This window comes from Equus asinus, chromosome 18 (genome assembly GCF_041296235.1).
Source record: "Equus asinus isolate D_3611 breed Donkey chromosome 18, EquAss-T2T_v2, whole genome shotgun sequence".
NCBI lineage: Eukaryota > Metazoa > Chordata > Mammalia > Perissodactyla > Equidae > Equus > Equus asinus.
Genome location: NC_091807.1, coordinates 33,779,554 through 33,793,451, shown reverse-complemented (window position 1 = coordinate 33,793,451; position 13,898 = coordinate 33,779,554). Strand labels below are relative to the sequence as shown.

The 13,898-nt window shown below is 39.0% G+C and overlaps 1 protein-coding gene across 1 annotated transcript in view; it reads right to left on the bottom strand.

Moving 5' to 3' along the window:
* The window catches only part of TTC3 (tetratricopeptide repeat domain 3), a 119,134-nt gene that overhangs the window by 86,486 nt on the left and 18,750 nt on the right, over positions 1-13,898 (bottom strand). Inside the window, exons 10-11 of the mRNA XM_070488850.1 lie at positions 13,532-13,594; positions 2,497-2,551 (exon numbers count right to left, since the gene is read on the bottom strand). Coding sequence (XP_070344951.1) covers positions 2,497-2,551; positions 13,532-13,594 — 118 coding nt within the window. The remainder of the gene's footprint in view (positions 1-2,496; positions 2,552-13,531; positions 13,595-13,898) is intronic.

Here is a 13,898-nt window from a genome sequence, read left to right as displayed (position 1 = left end):
TATTTTATGTTTGATCAATTAAGTCAGGAATAAAGATTGTAAATAAAGTCCTCCAAGTCAGACAGTTTCAGTACTCTCTTTCTCAGTTGAAAATAGAGTGAAATAGCAAAAGTTATCTCTGGAAAACCAGTATCATAGGCTGGGATTCAGTTTTAAGAATTTTATCATCCATTCATTCTGTAAATATTTATAGAGCCAAAGGCCAGGTTCAGTGATCAGCAAAGATTCTGTTTCAAGCATAATGATTCAGTGAAAACAGCAACAAACTGATCATCCTCAAATAAGAAGCACATCCAATGCTGGAGAGTCAACCCAGTTTTGTCTTTTACTTGCAATGACACCTTGCAAAACTCACTTTACCTTTTTGTGACTCAATTTCTTCATCTATAAAATGAGGCATTTAAAAAGTGACTCCACAATTTGGATGCAGAGGTCCACTTGGGGAGTTTTACAGTCCCCAGGCTCTGACACACTCCTAGGCCACCCGAGTCACCGTTCTGGGGCTCTAAAGTCCTATGATTCTACTCACGCTAGTTTATAAACGAATTATGTAAAGCCAGGAATGAAGTCGGAAACATATGTCTGTGTCTTATTTGAAATTCTACTTAAAAAAAACTTCAGACATTTTTATGATTTAGGAAAACAGATTAATATAACAAAGACCCAGAATTAACTGTTAACAGTCTGTGAGATTTGCTTGAGATTCCTTTATAATGAAAGAAATAAAACTATGCAGATATGCCTGAAATCTCCTTCATACCCTCTCTGATTTTTCCCTCTTCTCTCACTGCCCAGAAGGAAATACTATCAAGATTTCAGAGGTATTTTTCTAGCCTATATTATGCTTTTATTGCTTTTTTCATTCAACACTGTTTTTTGAATCTATCAATGTTGATAAACCAGTTAACTCATTTCAATTGCAATCTAGTATTCAACTCATTTACTCCCTAAGTCAACCAAGATTGACTGATGAGTGCCTGTTTTGGGCCAGGCAGCTTGTCAGGCAGTCCAGATTCAAGAGTGAACTAAACTAACAAAATACCTTTCCTCATGGAGCTCACACTGTCCTGGAGGACTCACCTTAAAAAGAACTTGAATAATACATAGAGTATGTTCAGTAGTGATAAATGCTCAGAGGGGAAAAAGTAAAGCAGGAAGATGACAGCAAATGTCTAGGAAAGGGAAGGTCTGGCATTTTAGTAACGTGTCCAGGGAAGGTTTCATGGAGAAGAGGACGTTCAGCAAACAATGAAAGGAAATACAGGAGCTAGCTCATGCTCTGGGGAAAGGCATTCTAATTCCAGGCAGAGGGAAGAGCAAGTACAAACTGAGAGTGGGCCTGGCACATTTAAGGAAAAGTGAGGAGGCCAACACAGAGTGAACAAGGCACAGAGCAGGAGTGAGGTCGGAGAAATAACAGGTGTTAAAGACAGGGAACAGATCAGATAGATCATAGTAACAATTCTGATCAAGTGAAAATACTACCACCCACTGCTTTATTAATGGATATCTAGGTATTTGCAGTTCTGTGCCATTAAAATGCTGTAGTGTCCAATCTTGTACATCTCACCATCTGCAGGTATGCAAGAAAGTTTGTGAGGTACACACACACAGAATCAAGTAATTAGGGCGTATGCACATCATAGTGCTCTCCAAGTTGGTTGTAACCAATTCTCCCCCCCCAGTTTACTGAGGGTTCCCGTCAGCACACACGCTCGCCCATACTCAGGACTACTGGTCTCTTCCATTTCTGCCAGTCTGAAGGACCCAAACAACATCACGCTGTTTTAGGTACTCATGGACATGTGGGTCTGCTTGGAGGCTCTCTATTCTGCTCTCTTGGTTTTGTTGTTCTACCTCTGGACAATTTTAATTACTAGGAAATAGAACATAGTTTATTTCTATTGCCCATTCAGGATTCCTCTTCTGTGAAATGCACCTTTATTTTATTGGCCCATTTTCTACTGGGTTTCTTACTTATTTCAGTTTTTCACATATTCTGGATACAAATCCCATCAGTTAGATATGCTACATATATGACAAATTATCTCCTCCCAGACTATAATTTCATTCATGTATCTCTTGACATACACAAGTTTTTACAGTCAAATTTATCAGCGTTTTTCTCTCCAGTGATTTGTGCATTATGTGTTAAGTAAAGATAGTCTCCTATAGTTTCTTCTGAGCTTTAAGGTTCGTTTTTCAGAATTAGGTCTTTAATCCATCCAGAATGTGGTGCTGGCATCTCACTCACTAAGCTACCCTCAAGATTCTCAAGATCCCTGTGGGCTACTCATCCTCCTCAGACACACATGGCCTCCCACTTCTGAGCTAAGTCTTCTTTCTCGTTATGGAACTGAAGATGCCCCTGTCACATTCTTGAGCTCTGCATTATTTTACCCAGCATTTTTACATACAGATTTATACCCTGTAAACAGATTTTTCACAAAGTTGCATGGCATTATTTGCCCAATGTAAAATATAAAAGAAACCTACCTTTGTCCAATTGTTCTTCAAAATAATGGCTCTCTTTCCATCACCAAGTGCATTTCTAAAAAAAAAAAGAAGAAATAAAAAATTCAAACATTTTCATTTTTTTAATAAAGGCACTATACACTGTGCATATACTGGCACTTTTTGAATTTTCCATATATAACCTAGTTAAAAAATAATTTTTTAATTTTTAAAAATCCATATAACATATGTCCATTATAGGAAATTTGGAAAATACAGAAAAGTAAAACAAAGGAAAAAAGTCACCCAGAGTCACAATCACAACTACCCAGGAATAACTAGTTTTAATATTTGTAGAGTATTCCCTTCAAATACCTTCTCTACATCTTATTTATGTCTAACTCCTTGTTGTTATCTGTATAGTTTTTTTGCACTATTTTTGCATGTCAGCAAGACATGATCTGATCTCCAAAAATGAAACTCCCAGATCTTTCACACACACACTAGCAAAGCTACAGTGGACAGAGCACGAAAGTCGGGACAGGAGATGGGGTTGGGAGTGTTAAGTTCACTCATCACTACTTCTCCTTGGGGCTGTCAGGAAGTTATTAACTTCCTTGGGCCCACTTTCTCATCTGTAAAACGAGGATAATAATGCTGTTCTTCCTGTTTAGAGGTAGATACTAAGTCAAGTACTATGTTAAAGCACAGTACTTTGTAAACTGTAAGTACTAACAGATCCAACACTTAGTGTCTCAGGTTCCTGGCTTCCTTATCTTCAACGATGTTCTCCTCAGCCACACATACTGCCACCCACCCAGGGAACTGATCGCCACTCAAAAATGTTCAAACTCCAGGCATCCCACTCTCCCCCTATAACATAGCTCCTTCCTTACTTGTTCACCTATTCCTACCATCTCCTCAGGGTGCCCAACTCACTGACTTATCCACCTTCTTTTCTTGTTACTTCCTTATTTACCTACGTTAAGATTCGCTAGTTCATCATTTCACATTCACATGAATACTAATTCTTTATACAAACAATTTACCATCTGAACCATTTCAAATGTATGGTTCAGTGGCATTAAATACGTTCACACTGGTGTGTAACATCCTATCAACTTTTAATAAGTTCAGCTCTCTCCTCTTCAAAAAACAAATAAAAATGTATCTTAAACCCTCAGCACTGCTGGCAGCCTATTCAACAGCTATCCCCTCCTCTACCTGGTTATTAGACTTTTGTTGTGAGGGTCTATTTCACTACAACAAGATTTAGAGATAACTCCTAATTAGTTTAAGTCAATTATGGCAATCCCACTCTCCTTTCCATTGATTGGTTTAGGGGTAGTCACACGACCCAGTGCTGGCCAATGGGATCTGAGGGGACTCATCACTCTTAAAAAAAAGATCACAAGGAAGAACAAAACCAGGTAACTTATACCACCAGATAGCAATACCTACTAAAAGGCTATATATATATTTTTAAAAAGGTATCTAAAGATAAATGACCTGACCAACAGAATAGGACCTTACGTATCAGGAAATCAGAAAGAGATCCTTACATACAGTCACCTCATCTATAAGAGAAAGGTGACACTGCACTGCATGGAGAAAAGGTACTCTTAAGAAATGGTGTTGGGAGCCAGCCCTGATGGCCTAACAGTTAAAGTTTGGCACGCTCCGCTTCAGTGTCCCAGGTTTGGTTCCCGGGTCAGAACCACACCACTCATCTGTCAGTAGCCATACTGTGGCAATGGTTCACATAGAAGAACTAGAAGGATTTACAACTAGAATATACAACTACGTACTGGGGCTCTGCCTGGGGGAAAGGGAGGGTGCGGGAAGTAAAAAGGAGGAAGACTGGCAACAGATGTTAGCTTAGGACGAATCTGGTGCTGGGTCAACTAGACATTCATAGGAACCTTGAACCCTACCTCGCACTCAATACAAAACCAACTCGAGATGGACTATAGATCCGAATATCAGAGTTAAACAATCAAGCTTTTAGAAGAAACACAGAACATTTTCGTGACCTTAGAGCAGGCAGATTATAAACAGAACACAAAAAGTGCTTACCATAAAGGAAAAAGTGATAAACTGTACCATATTAAAAACAGTAATTTCTGTTCGTGAAAAGAAAACATCAAGAGTGAAAAGGCAAGCCAAGAGTGTGAGATGTTTGTAATACATATATTTGACCAATAACTTATAGCCAGGATTTTTTAAAAAAACCTCCTACTAATGAATAAGACATTCAACTCAAAAAAAAAAAATTAAAAGATTCAAACAGGCACTTCAGAAAACAGAATATCAAAGTGGTCAATAAGCATATGAAAAGATGCTCAAATTAAATATCCTTAATCAACTTAAGGAAATGTAAATTAAAATCACAGCACTATATCACTACACACCCACCAGAATGTATAAATGAAATAATACAAATTAACTGTGAGGACATGGAATTGAAACTCTCATATGCTGCTGGTAGGAGTGTAAAACGACACAACCATGTTGGAAATTATGTACTAAAGCTGAATATAAAGCATGCCCTCTGTCCCGGTAACTCCACTCCTTGATTATATACTCAACAGAAATGAATACACATGTTCACAGTGAAACTATCTGTAAAACCAAATACTAGAAACTACCCAAATGCCCATCAACAATAGAATGGATAAAATGTGCTATATTCATGCAATGGATGAACACTTTACAACTTCATGCAAACAATATGGATCTCAAAAAAAAAGCTGAAAGCCAAACATAAAAGAACACATACCGTATGATTCTGCTTATATTGCACAAAAACAGGGAAAATTAACCTATGGTCTTAGAAGTCAGGATAGTAGTTACCCTGGGGGAGAAGGTGGGTAGTGACTGGAAGGAGGAACAACGGGGACTTCCGAGGTTATTGCAGTTGTGCTCTGGGTGCTGGTTATAATTGTTCGGATTCTGAACATTCAACCTATACGCTTATGAACTGTACACTTTTCAGTATGTGTCTTAAGATTTTTTTTTAAGATTACAAGGAAAAGTCATCCTTCTGCTGGAGACTGTAATACCTGATTTGATGTCTGAATTACAGCAGCCATCCTGCCATCCTAAGGGGACAGCCTGACGCCCAAGTCACACAGTGGGGCCTGAAAAAACCTAGGTCTTTGATGACACTGTTGAGCCACTAAATTCACAACCCTAAAGTCAACTTCTTATGAAACTCTTGAAGGAGGTAAGTTTTCTTCATCATTTAAACCAGTTGAATCAGACTGGTTTTCTGTTATTTGCAGCCAAAAACATCCTAATACAATGGCACACCTCTTCTGCTCCTCACTGCTTCTCCCCAAATACCTTTTACCGGTCTATGCTGGGGGTCTCCATTTCCTCACTCTCATTTCTCAGCCCACTCCAATCCAGTGTCTGTTCCAAGCTTCCCACTAACAGCTCTCCCCAGGTTAACTAAAAGATGTCCATATTGCTAAATCCAAATCCCATCTGGCTTCTCAGCAGCAACAGGCACTGCCGGCCACTCTTTCTCTTACTTCCATGATACCACACGTACAGATTTTCTCCTACCTCTCTGGCCACCTCTTAACAGTCTCCCATGCAGGTTCATCCTTCTCTAATTGGCCACTATCTCTGTCCTTCAAGGCTCAGTTCTAGCTCCTCTTCTAATCTCAGCTCACTCTCTCTAGACTAGATCTCAACCTTGGTTGCACATTAGTACGATCTGGAGGGCTTTTTAAAACCCAATGCCCAATTAATTAAATCAGAATCTCTGGGTTGCGGGTATTTCTTTAAAGCTCAAGTGATTCTCTCTAGGCAATCTTACCCACATCTACAACTTCAAATCATCTAGGTTAACTATTCCAAATATGTGTCTCCTGCCCAAACCTTTCCTTTACATCCCAGACCCAGTAACTCACTGCCTACATGACATTCCAATTGAGATCCTTCAAGGGCACTTCAACTCAGTACGTCCAAGAGTGAAGTCAAATTCTACTTCCTACAAATCTCTCTCTTCCAGTGATCCCAGTGTCAGAGACTGGGCCTGTAATCCATGAAGCTGCTGAAGGCAGAAACCTCCAAACACCATCTTCTCCCTTGCTTCTCAGCACCAAACCATCAGCAAATTCTGTCAATTTTACCTCTAAAATATCTCGAATCCTTCCACTTCTCCATTTCCACTGCCACTACTCTGCTCCAAGCCTGTATCATCTGGCCTAGAGTACTGCCACAGCCTGCTAACCCCACTCATGCTGCATCCCTTGCAAACCTGTTCTCACTGCAACTAGACTGCTCTTTTTAAGGTACTAATCATGCTGCCCCCTCAGTTCAAAATCCTTTACTCTCTTCTCCACGCTCTCAAAGGCCAACAGCCCTAACGTAGCCTATAAGACCCTCCTTGTTCTAGCCCCTGACTACTTCTCTCCTTCCTTCTCTGTATTGAGGCCACATGGCACACTATTAATTCCATGAATGCAACATGCGCCTTCCCACCACACACCTTCACACTGCTGGCCTACTATCTAGAATACAGGCACTATATCTTATTTTTGCTCATTCCTCACATATCCATAAACAGAACCCCAATAATATTTGTTGAATCAATATTGAATGTTACATTATTATAATTAATGATATAATATACAATTCTACAATATAACCATAGTATTACATTACTATTATAATCACTATAAGTATCACAATATTTATTAATATATGTATATAATATTATCACATTGCCACGTATACTAGCATATGACCACATTGTACTACTAAAGCAAAGTGGGCACAGTAAATTTCATGGTGTTACGGCCTACCCAAACCACTGCAGCCCAGGGTCTAAATACTCTAGAGAGCAGGTACGACATTAACGGCAGCAATACCCTGCACCATACATCTATGAAAACGGGAAAACTGAAGACATACAAATGGATATTTACTCTTGAAAACTGTGTGACATAATGGCAAGAAGGCTGAATAGAGGGTAAGAAATAAGAGTTCACATAGCAAAATTTTTATTTCTCCAGCCCCCCCATCTATTTCCTCATACACAATATGCTACATTTTGCCCTAAAATGTGTTAGGCTAGACCACTTATGTCCTCCTCCTCTAGCCTCCATGTAGGTTTGCTAGATTAATCACTCCTGAGCTCTCTCCTCTCGCCACCCCTAACTTTTCCCAGGGAGATAAATAATAACTTATCTGATGGTAGGGGAGGGGCCTCAATCGCATGTGGCTCAGCCTCTTCCTTTTCTTACTGGTTCAGATCTCAAACACCAACAGTAACTCCAGATTCCCTTTTCCTCCAAGCTTGAAGTTCACAAGGGCCCTTACTGCCCCGTTGTCTGTGACCATGGATAAACTAATACCAAGTCCCCTGGCTATCAGACTTAAGGCCCTGTTCTCCAACAACTGTATCCATAATAGAGGCAAGGTTGGATCACCATTTGCCTGTCTTCTGCTTCCATCTCTTAACTGATTCTGGACTTGGGAGGGGAAGAAGATGCTATTTATTGACTCTTGCAACCACAACAAATTATGTATGTAAGAACTTTGCAAGTGATAAAAGGGTTATCACTTTTTTCCCACCTATTGTAAATCAACATTTTCAGGGCCTGAGCAGACTAACAAAGAAATAGGAATACTACTCCCAAGTTTCCAGATTTTACAATGAAGCAACAAAAGCAGGATTCAGATGTAACAAATATGCAGTGACTAAAAACCATCAACTGAATACCCACATACATTTTAAATCAAAAGTTAGTGTCTGGAATTAAAATTATACATGCTCTTTCATCCAAGTAAAAGAAATTTATTAAGAATTTATCCAACAGATATACTTGCACCTGACAGTAGAACATAAGTAAAATGATAATCATCACAGAGCTGTATATAATTTTTTAAACTGGAAACAATCTATATTCTAATACAAACTAACTAAAGGACAAATAACTCATCGAGTAAAAGAGTACTCAGCCATGAATAAGAACAAGGGTAGATCTCTATATACGCTGATATGCAACAAGCTCCAATATTAGATATTAAAAAAGATGTACAACAGTGTGTACAGTATGCTCCTATCAGTGTTAAGAAAAAATAAGATATATACATTGAACCAAACGAATGTGCCTATATTCTGACTTACAAAAAAAGGCAACTCCGTTTGGTTCAACATAAATGCTTGTATCAGCGTAAATTATAGAAATACTTTAGGATCTAAGAAGACGAATTAAGGCAGGGGTCTGAGCCAGGCAAAAGTTTTGAGTTTATCCTTTTGTACTCTTAACTTTTCATGATGTGCATTTGTTACTGCTTTTTAAAAAGGAAGATAGATGCACCCTAAAGAAGATTGAAAAAATAAATATGTTCTTCAGAAGCAAATTCAGCAGGTTGTAAGTAAAAATACAGAAATCACACAAGTAAGAGACTAGAATGAGGAATTACTCACCAAATCAACACACTTGCATTAAAGCTACACACACACACTAAGATTTTTAAAACCCTCACAGAAACATAAAACTGACTTGATTTATACCTCTGGCCTTGGAGAAATTCAGAAAAAAAAAGAAGTCATTTAAAGTCTATCTGTCTGCTATTAATCACAAGTTGAAATCTAATAGAAGGAATATCATATGATGGGTAAAGTTACACATGAAAAGGTCAAAGCAAATATCAAGTTAAAAAATTCCATAATTTTCCAAAGTAAATTGAAAAAAACATCCAAGGGTAAGCTTTCACTTTCTCCAATTACATTTCCCTTCATACAATTTATCACATCCCACCAAACAACTCAAATTTCCACATGTGAGTCCCACAGGAATGAATTAAACAGTAAGTGGCAAAGCCTAATCATATACTTTGCACAACCTTGTAACTACAGAAGCTAGAGATATGCCTCATTGCTTTTTGCAGATTCTCCTCTAAACTTAAAAATTTCTAATTATTTCAATTAAAACTATCACTCAAATGCCCTATTACTACCAAATTGTTTTTGAAAGCTGAACTTCTAGAAGACCGGAATAAAAAGGACAGATCTCATCCAAACCAGTCATTCTGGGAAACACTGCACACATCCTTCAGCCTGAAGGATTCAGCAGGGAGAAGCTGTGGCAGGAGGCAGAATATTCCACCCACCCCTCCCTCACTCCAACTCCATTCCGCATACTTTCCACGTGACATCCGCAGACCTCGAGGTGCACATCTCTGACGAACGACAGGGTTCCGATTGGCTCTTGGCCTCACCTATATCCACCCAAAAGTGGTCTGATTTACAAACTGTGTGACTATCTGGCACTAAAACCACCACCACCACCACCACCTTGACCATTTCTGAATGAAGCATTTTCCCCACACATACCTCACCTCAGGCTCCCCACCTTGGTCCTAAAATATTTATATTTCTCTCCTTTCAAGATTATTTTTCACTTATTTTATCCTTGATGTTAGTGATCATTGTTTTCCTTTTTTCATCTTATCATATGCATCTTTAATTACAGTGTTACTTTTTATCAGATATTTCAAGTATACATAAAAGTACAGAGAAAAACATTAACACAATCAACACCCATGTAACCAGCTTAGTAAGATCTTAACATTTTGCCATATTTACTTCAGATCTTTTTGCAGAAGTCTGTTACAGTTGACATCCACTGCGTACTGTGTTTCCCATCCTTCCCTCCCCAGAGACAGTCACTCCCCTGGCGTTTAACATACCCATGCATTTTTTAAACACTTTTAATACATACTATGTATTAATTATGGATATGCATATCATTTTGCATATTTTTAAACATTATATAAATGGCATCATACTGTACAAATCATTCTGCAACTTGCTTTTTCACTCAACAACGCATTCATTTTAACTGCTGTATAGAATTCCATTGTATGAATATACCATAATTTATCCATTCCCCTACTGATGGACATTTAGGTTGTTTCCATTTCTTTACTCTTACAAACAATGCTGTAATGAAGGCTTGTACACATCTTCTTGGGTACACACTTGAGTTGGGAGAGTATGAGCCTAGAGGTGGGCTGCTGAGTATGCACATCTTCACCTTGCCAAATTGCTCTCCAAAGTGATTGCACCAATTTACACTTCCTCCAGCTGAGTATGAAAGTTTCCTGTGTTCCACATCCTCTCAAACATTTGGTACTGTGAGGTTTTTTTTAACTTTTGCCAATCTGATGGATATAAAAGAGAGACTCATAGTTTTGAATTGGCATGTTCTGTAAGGATAACCATGTTTACTGGCTATTTGGAGCATTTATTTAATTTTTTTTCAACTTTCAAATTGCCCTTTGATTCTATCTTCACCTTCCCATGGTGATCAATAGTAGAGACTCTGCATCCAGGCTGCCTGGGTTCAAATTCTGGCTCCATCACACCCACCTAGTGTCTGAGGACACTTGGCTTGACCTCCTCATGCCTGTTTCCTCATCCATAGAGACAGCAGCACCTACCTCACAAGATTTTGAGGGTTTTATGACTTAATATACATAAAGTGCTCAGAACAGCGCCAGGGAGGTTAGATGCTTTTCCCCCATCTGCCCCGGCAGCTGCTCAGCCAGATTCCCATGACAGATCTACCAACCCTCAGATGTGAGAGTTTCAAGATTTCTCAACATTGGTAACTCAGCTAAAAGGCACGGGTCCTCCTGTGCCAACCGCATGTCTGAATCACTGGCAATGTGGTTCTTTCTGAAGTCACATCATCTACTCACTTGATCAGGAGTTATATGTACCATGGACTCAGAAAACATACTCCTACATTACTGAGCAAGTCATACAAACAACGTCTGAGGACGGAAACACCAGCCAAAATCAGTGTGGTACAATGCTTCTGACATTAAATAGGCATTCAATATATATTGGCAATTGCCCAAGAAGGAATGCTGCTGACCTGCCTCTAGTGAAAACTTCGATGGTGTTGAACCACAAGCTAGACCATCAGGAACGAGGTACAAGGATGGATGTACAACCCTGCTCTTGACCTTGACCTCACCAGGCTACCTGGCTTCTGTATTTCTACTTTGATGCACCTCCTTTGCAGCAGTTTTAGGAGGCTCCTCAAGTGTCTAGCATTCAACACTCGTGAGAGAGGGCAGAAACACCTTGGTTTGCCTCTCAGCTCTCGGAGCTCCCCTACGCAGAGTGGATGACCTTCCGCCCAATCAAGGTTTCAGATGGGCGCCTGGGTTTTTCACAAGAGGCTAGTCAAGTTGCCAACCTATTCATCTTGAAAGCATACAGATTCACCTTCAAACAGCATAGGATATCTGCAATTCTGGACCTAGCCAGAGGCAATAACTTAAAGACATTTGCAGCTCATTTCTTGTCAGAATCAGTTGAGGACAGTGGTATTGATGGAAGACTGTCAAGCCCATCCATTCCTCTAGTCTAGAAAGCCTCAGTTTATCCATGGCTTAAGCCATCTAAAAGCTGCATAACGTTAATACAGAGGTATTCTCCGAGGTGGTTGGATTACTGGTGATTTTTATTTTCTTCTTTTTAAACTCTTGTATTTTCCAAATTTTCTACCATGAGAATGTATTCTGTTTATAATAAAAGAAAAACATAAGTGTTATTTTTAAAAGCTACATACTGGGAATATACTATATTCCCCACTCCCACTCTCCCACATCCCAACATAAGTGTTTTCACTAAAAACAACTGACATCAGACTCTTCTTTCATGAGAAAACTTTCCAAAAAAATTATCTGTGAAACCCAAAAGTGCACTTTCAAGGAGTTTTTTGCTTTGAATAGGAATGTTGCTGAGATTCTTCTCTACTCTATCACTTAATTCATATTACTTGTAAGCCATATAAGAAAGTTCTTCCAGTGGGGCTGGCCCCGTGGCCAAGTGGTTAAGTTCACGCACTCAGCTTCGATGGCCCAGGGTTTCGCCGGTTCAGATCCTGGGCGCGGACATGGCACCACTCGTCAGGCCACGATGAGGCGGTGTCCCACATGCCACAACTAGGAGGACCCACAACTAAAAGTACTCAACTATGTGCTGGGGGGTTTGGAGGGGAGAGGAGAAGATTGGCAACAGTTGTTAGCTCAGGTGCCAATCTTTAAAAAAAAAAAGAAATTTCTTTCACAACTAAACACGAGGAAAACACTGTTTCACCTGAGCAAGTGGCATCCTCTTTCTTCATGGACAGTGAGAATTACATCACTTTTCAGGTTTTCTTTTTATTTTGGGCAAAAAAGGTCAGCTGCAAATAGGAATTATAGCTAATAACTAAGCAGGACCTTATGTCTACGCAGCTTTATTCTGAGGATCTCAGGCTCCAACTCGGTTTTTAGTTTGTTTTGTTTTTAATCTTCTTCTACTGAGTGAATATATTCTTGAAGCCACCCTTTACTCTTCTTACACTGAGGCAGGACAGAACTAAATATAACAGTCTACAGTGCTCAATTTATGTCCTAAAAATTTTAAACTTAGGGACAACAAAATCTTGGTGCAGTGTCAACAATCTTTCTCAACTAACAAATAAAAGCTCAGTTCAACATAAGGAACTACGAACTAATTATGATTTCACTCCTACAGTTAAACCATGAGACTTCTTTTCTTTCTTTCACTTATGAAGAACATTTCCTTAATTTTTTCATACCAAGTTAAACAGAGGGGAAAAAATAGAGCAAAAATTCTTCCTCCACAACTATACAGATTAACAGAGCAAAAGGAGGTAATATAGGTGTTATAAACACAGTCTTTGACATCACCAGATAAGATCTGTGTTCAAATCCTGGCATCACTACTTACTAATGGTATAAGTTTGTCCAAATGTAAATGTGGAGGATAACAATACCTGCCTATTAAGGGTGTTGTGAGAATTAAATAACATATGTAAAGTACTTAAAATAATGCAATATTACCCCTGAGAGCAGCTGCTGCTGTCATTGTTATTACATATAAAGTCAAAAAAGCCCTCTTTTAACCATTTAACTATTTCTGCCACAGAACTATTGAAGGATTTTCTTGCATACCTGCAAAACAGAAACATTTCTCAAAAACGAGATTGAGCAGAACAGTTCAACGATTAGGGTACTCTAACCAACTTACCTAAACTGTCCAGTGCGAAGAAAACAAAGAGCTCGGTTACCATAAAGAAGGTGATTTTCAGGTCTTTAAAAGAAATAATGTTTAGTCAGAAAAGGACATTTCATAAGAAACAAACAAAAGTCACATAGAAAAGACAAGGCACAAAGAAATTTTCAAAAACTTGACATCTGTGCGGCAGAGCAGAAAGAACAGGATTTGGAGTCCTAACTGGCTAAGTCGCGGTTCCTTCGCGTCCTCCCTGAGTAATTTTGTCCAAATCAACCTAAACTTCCCTGTATTCAAAATGAAGTTAGTTCTACCTTTCTGTCTAGCTCACAGGGAGATGTGACAATCAAATGAGACATACTGCACTAGTAACATCAGGGGG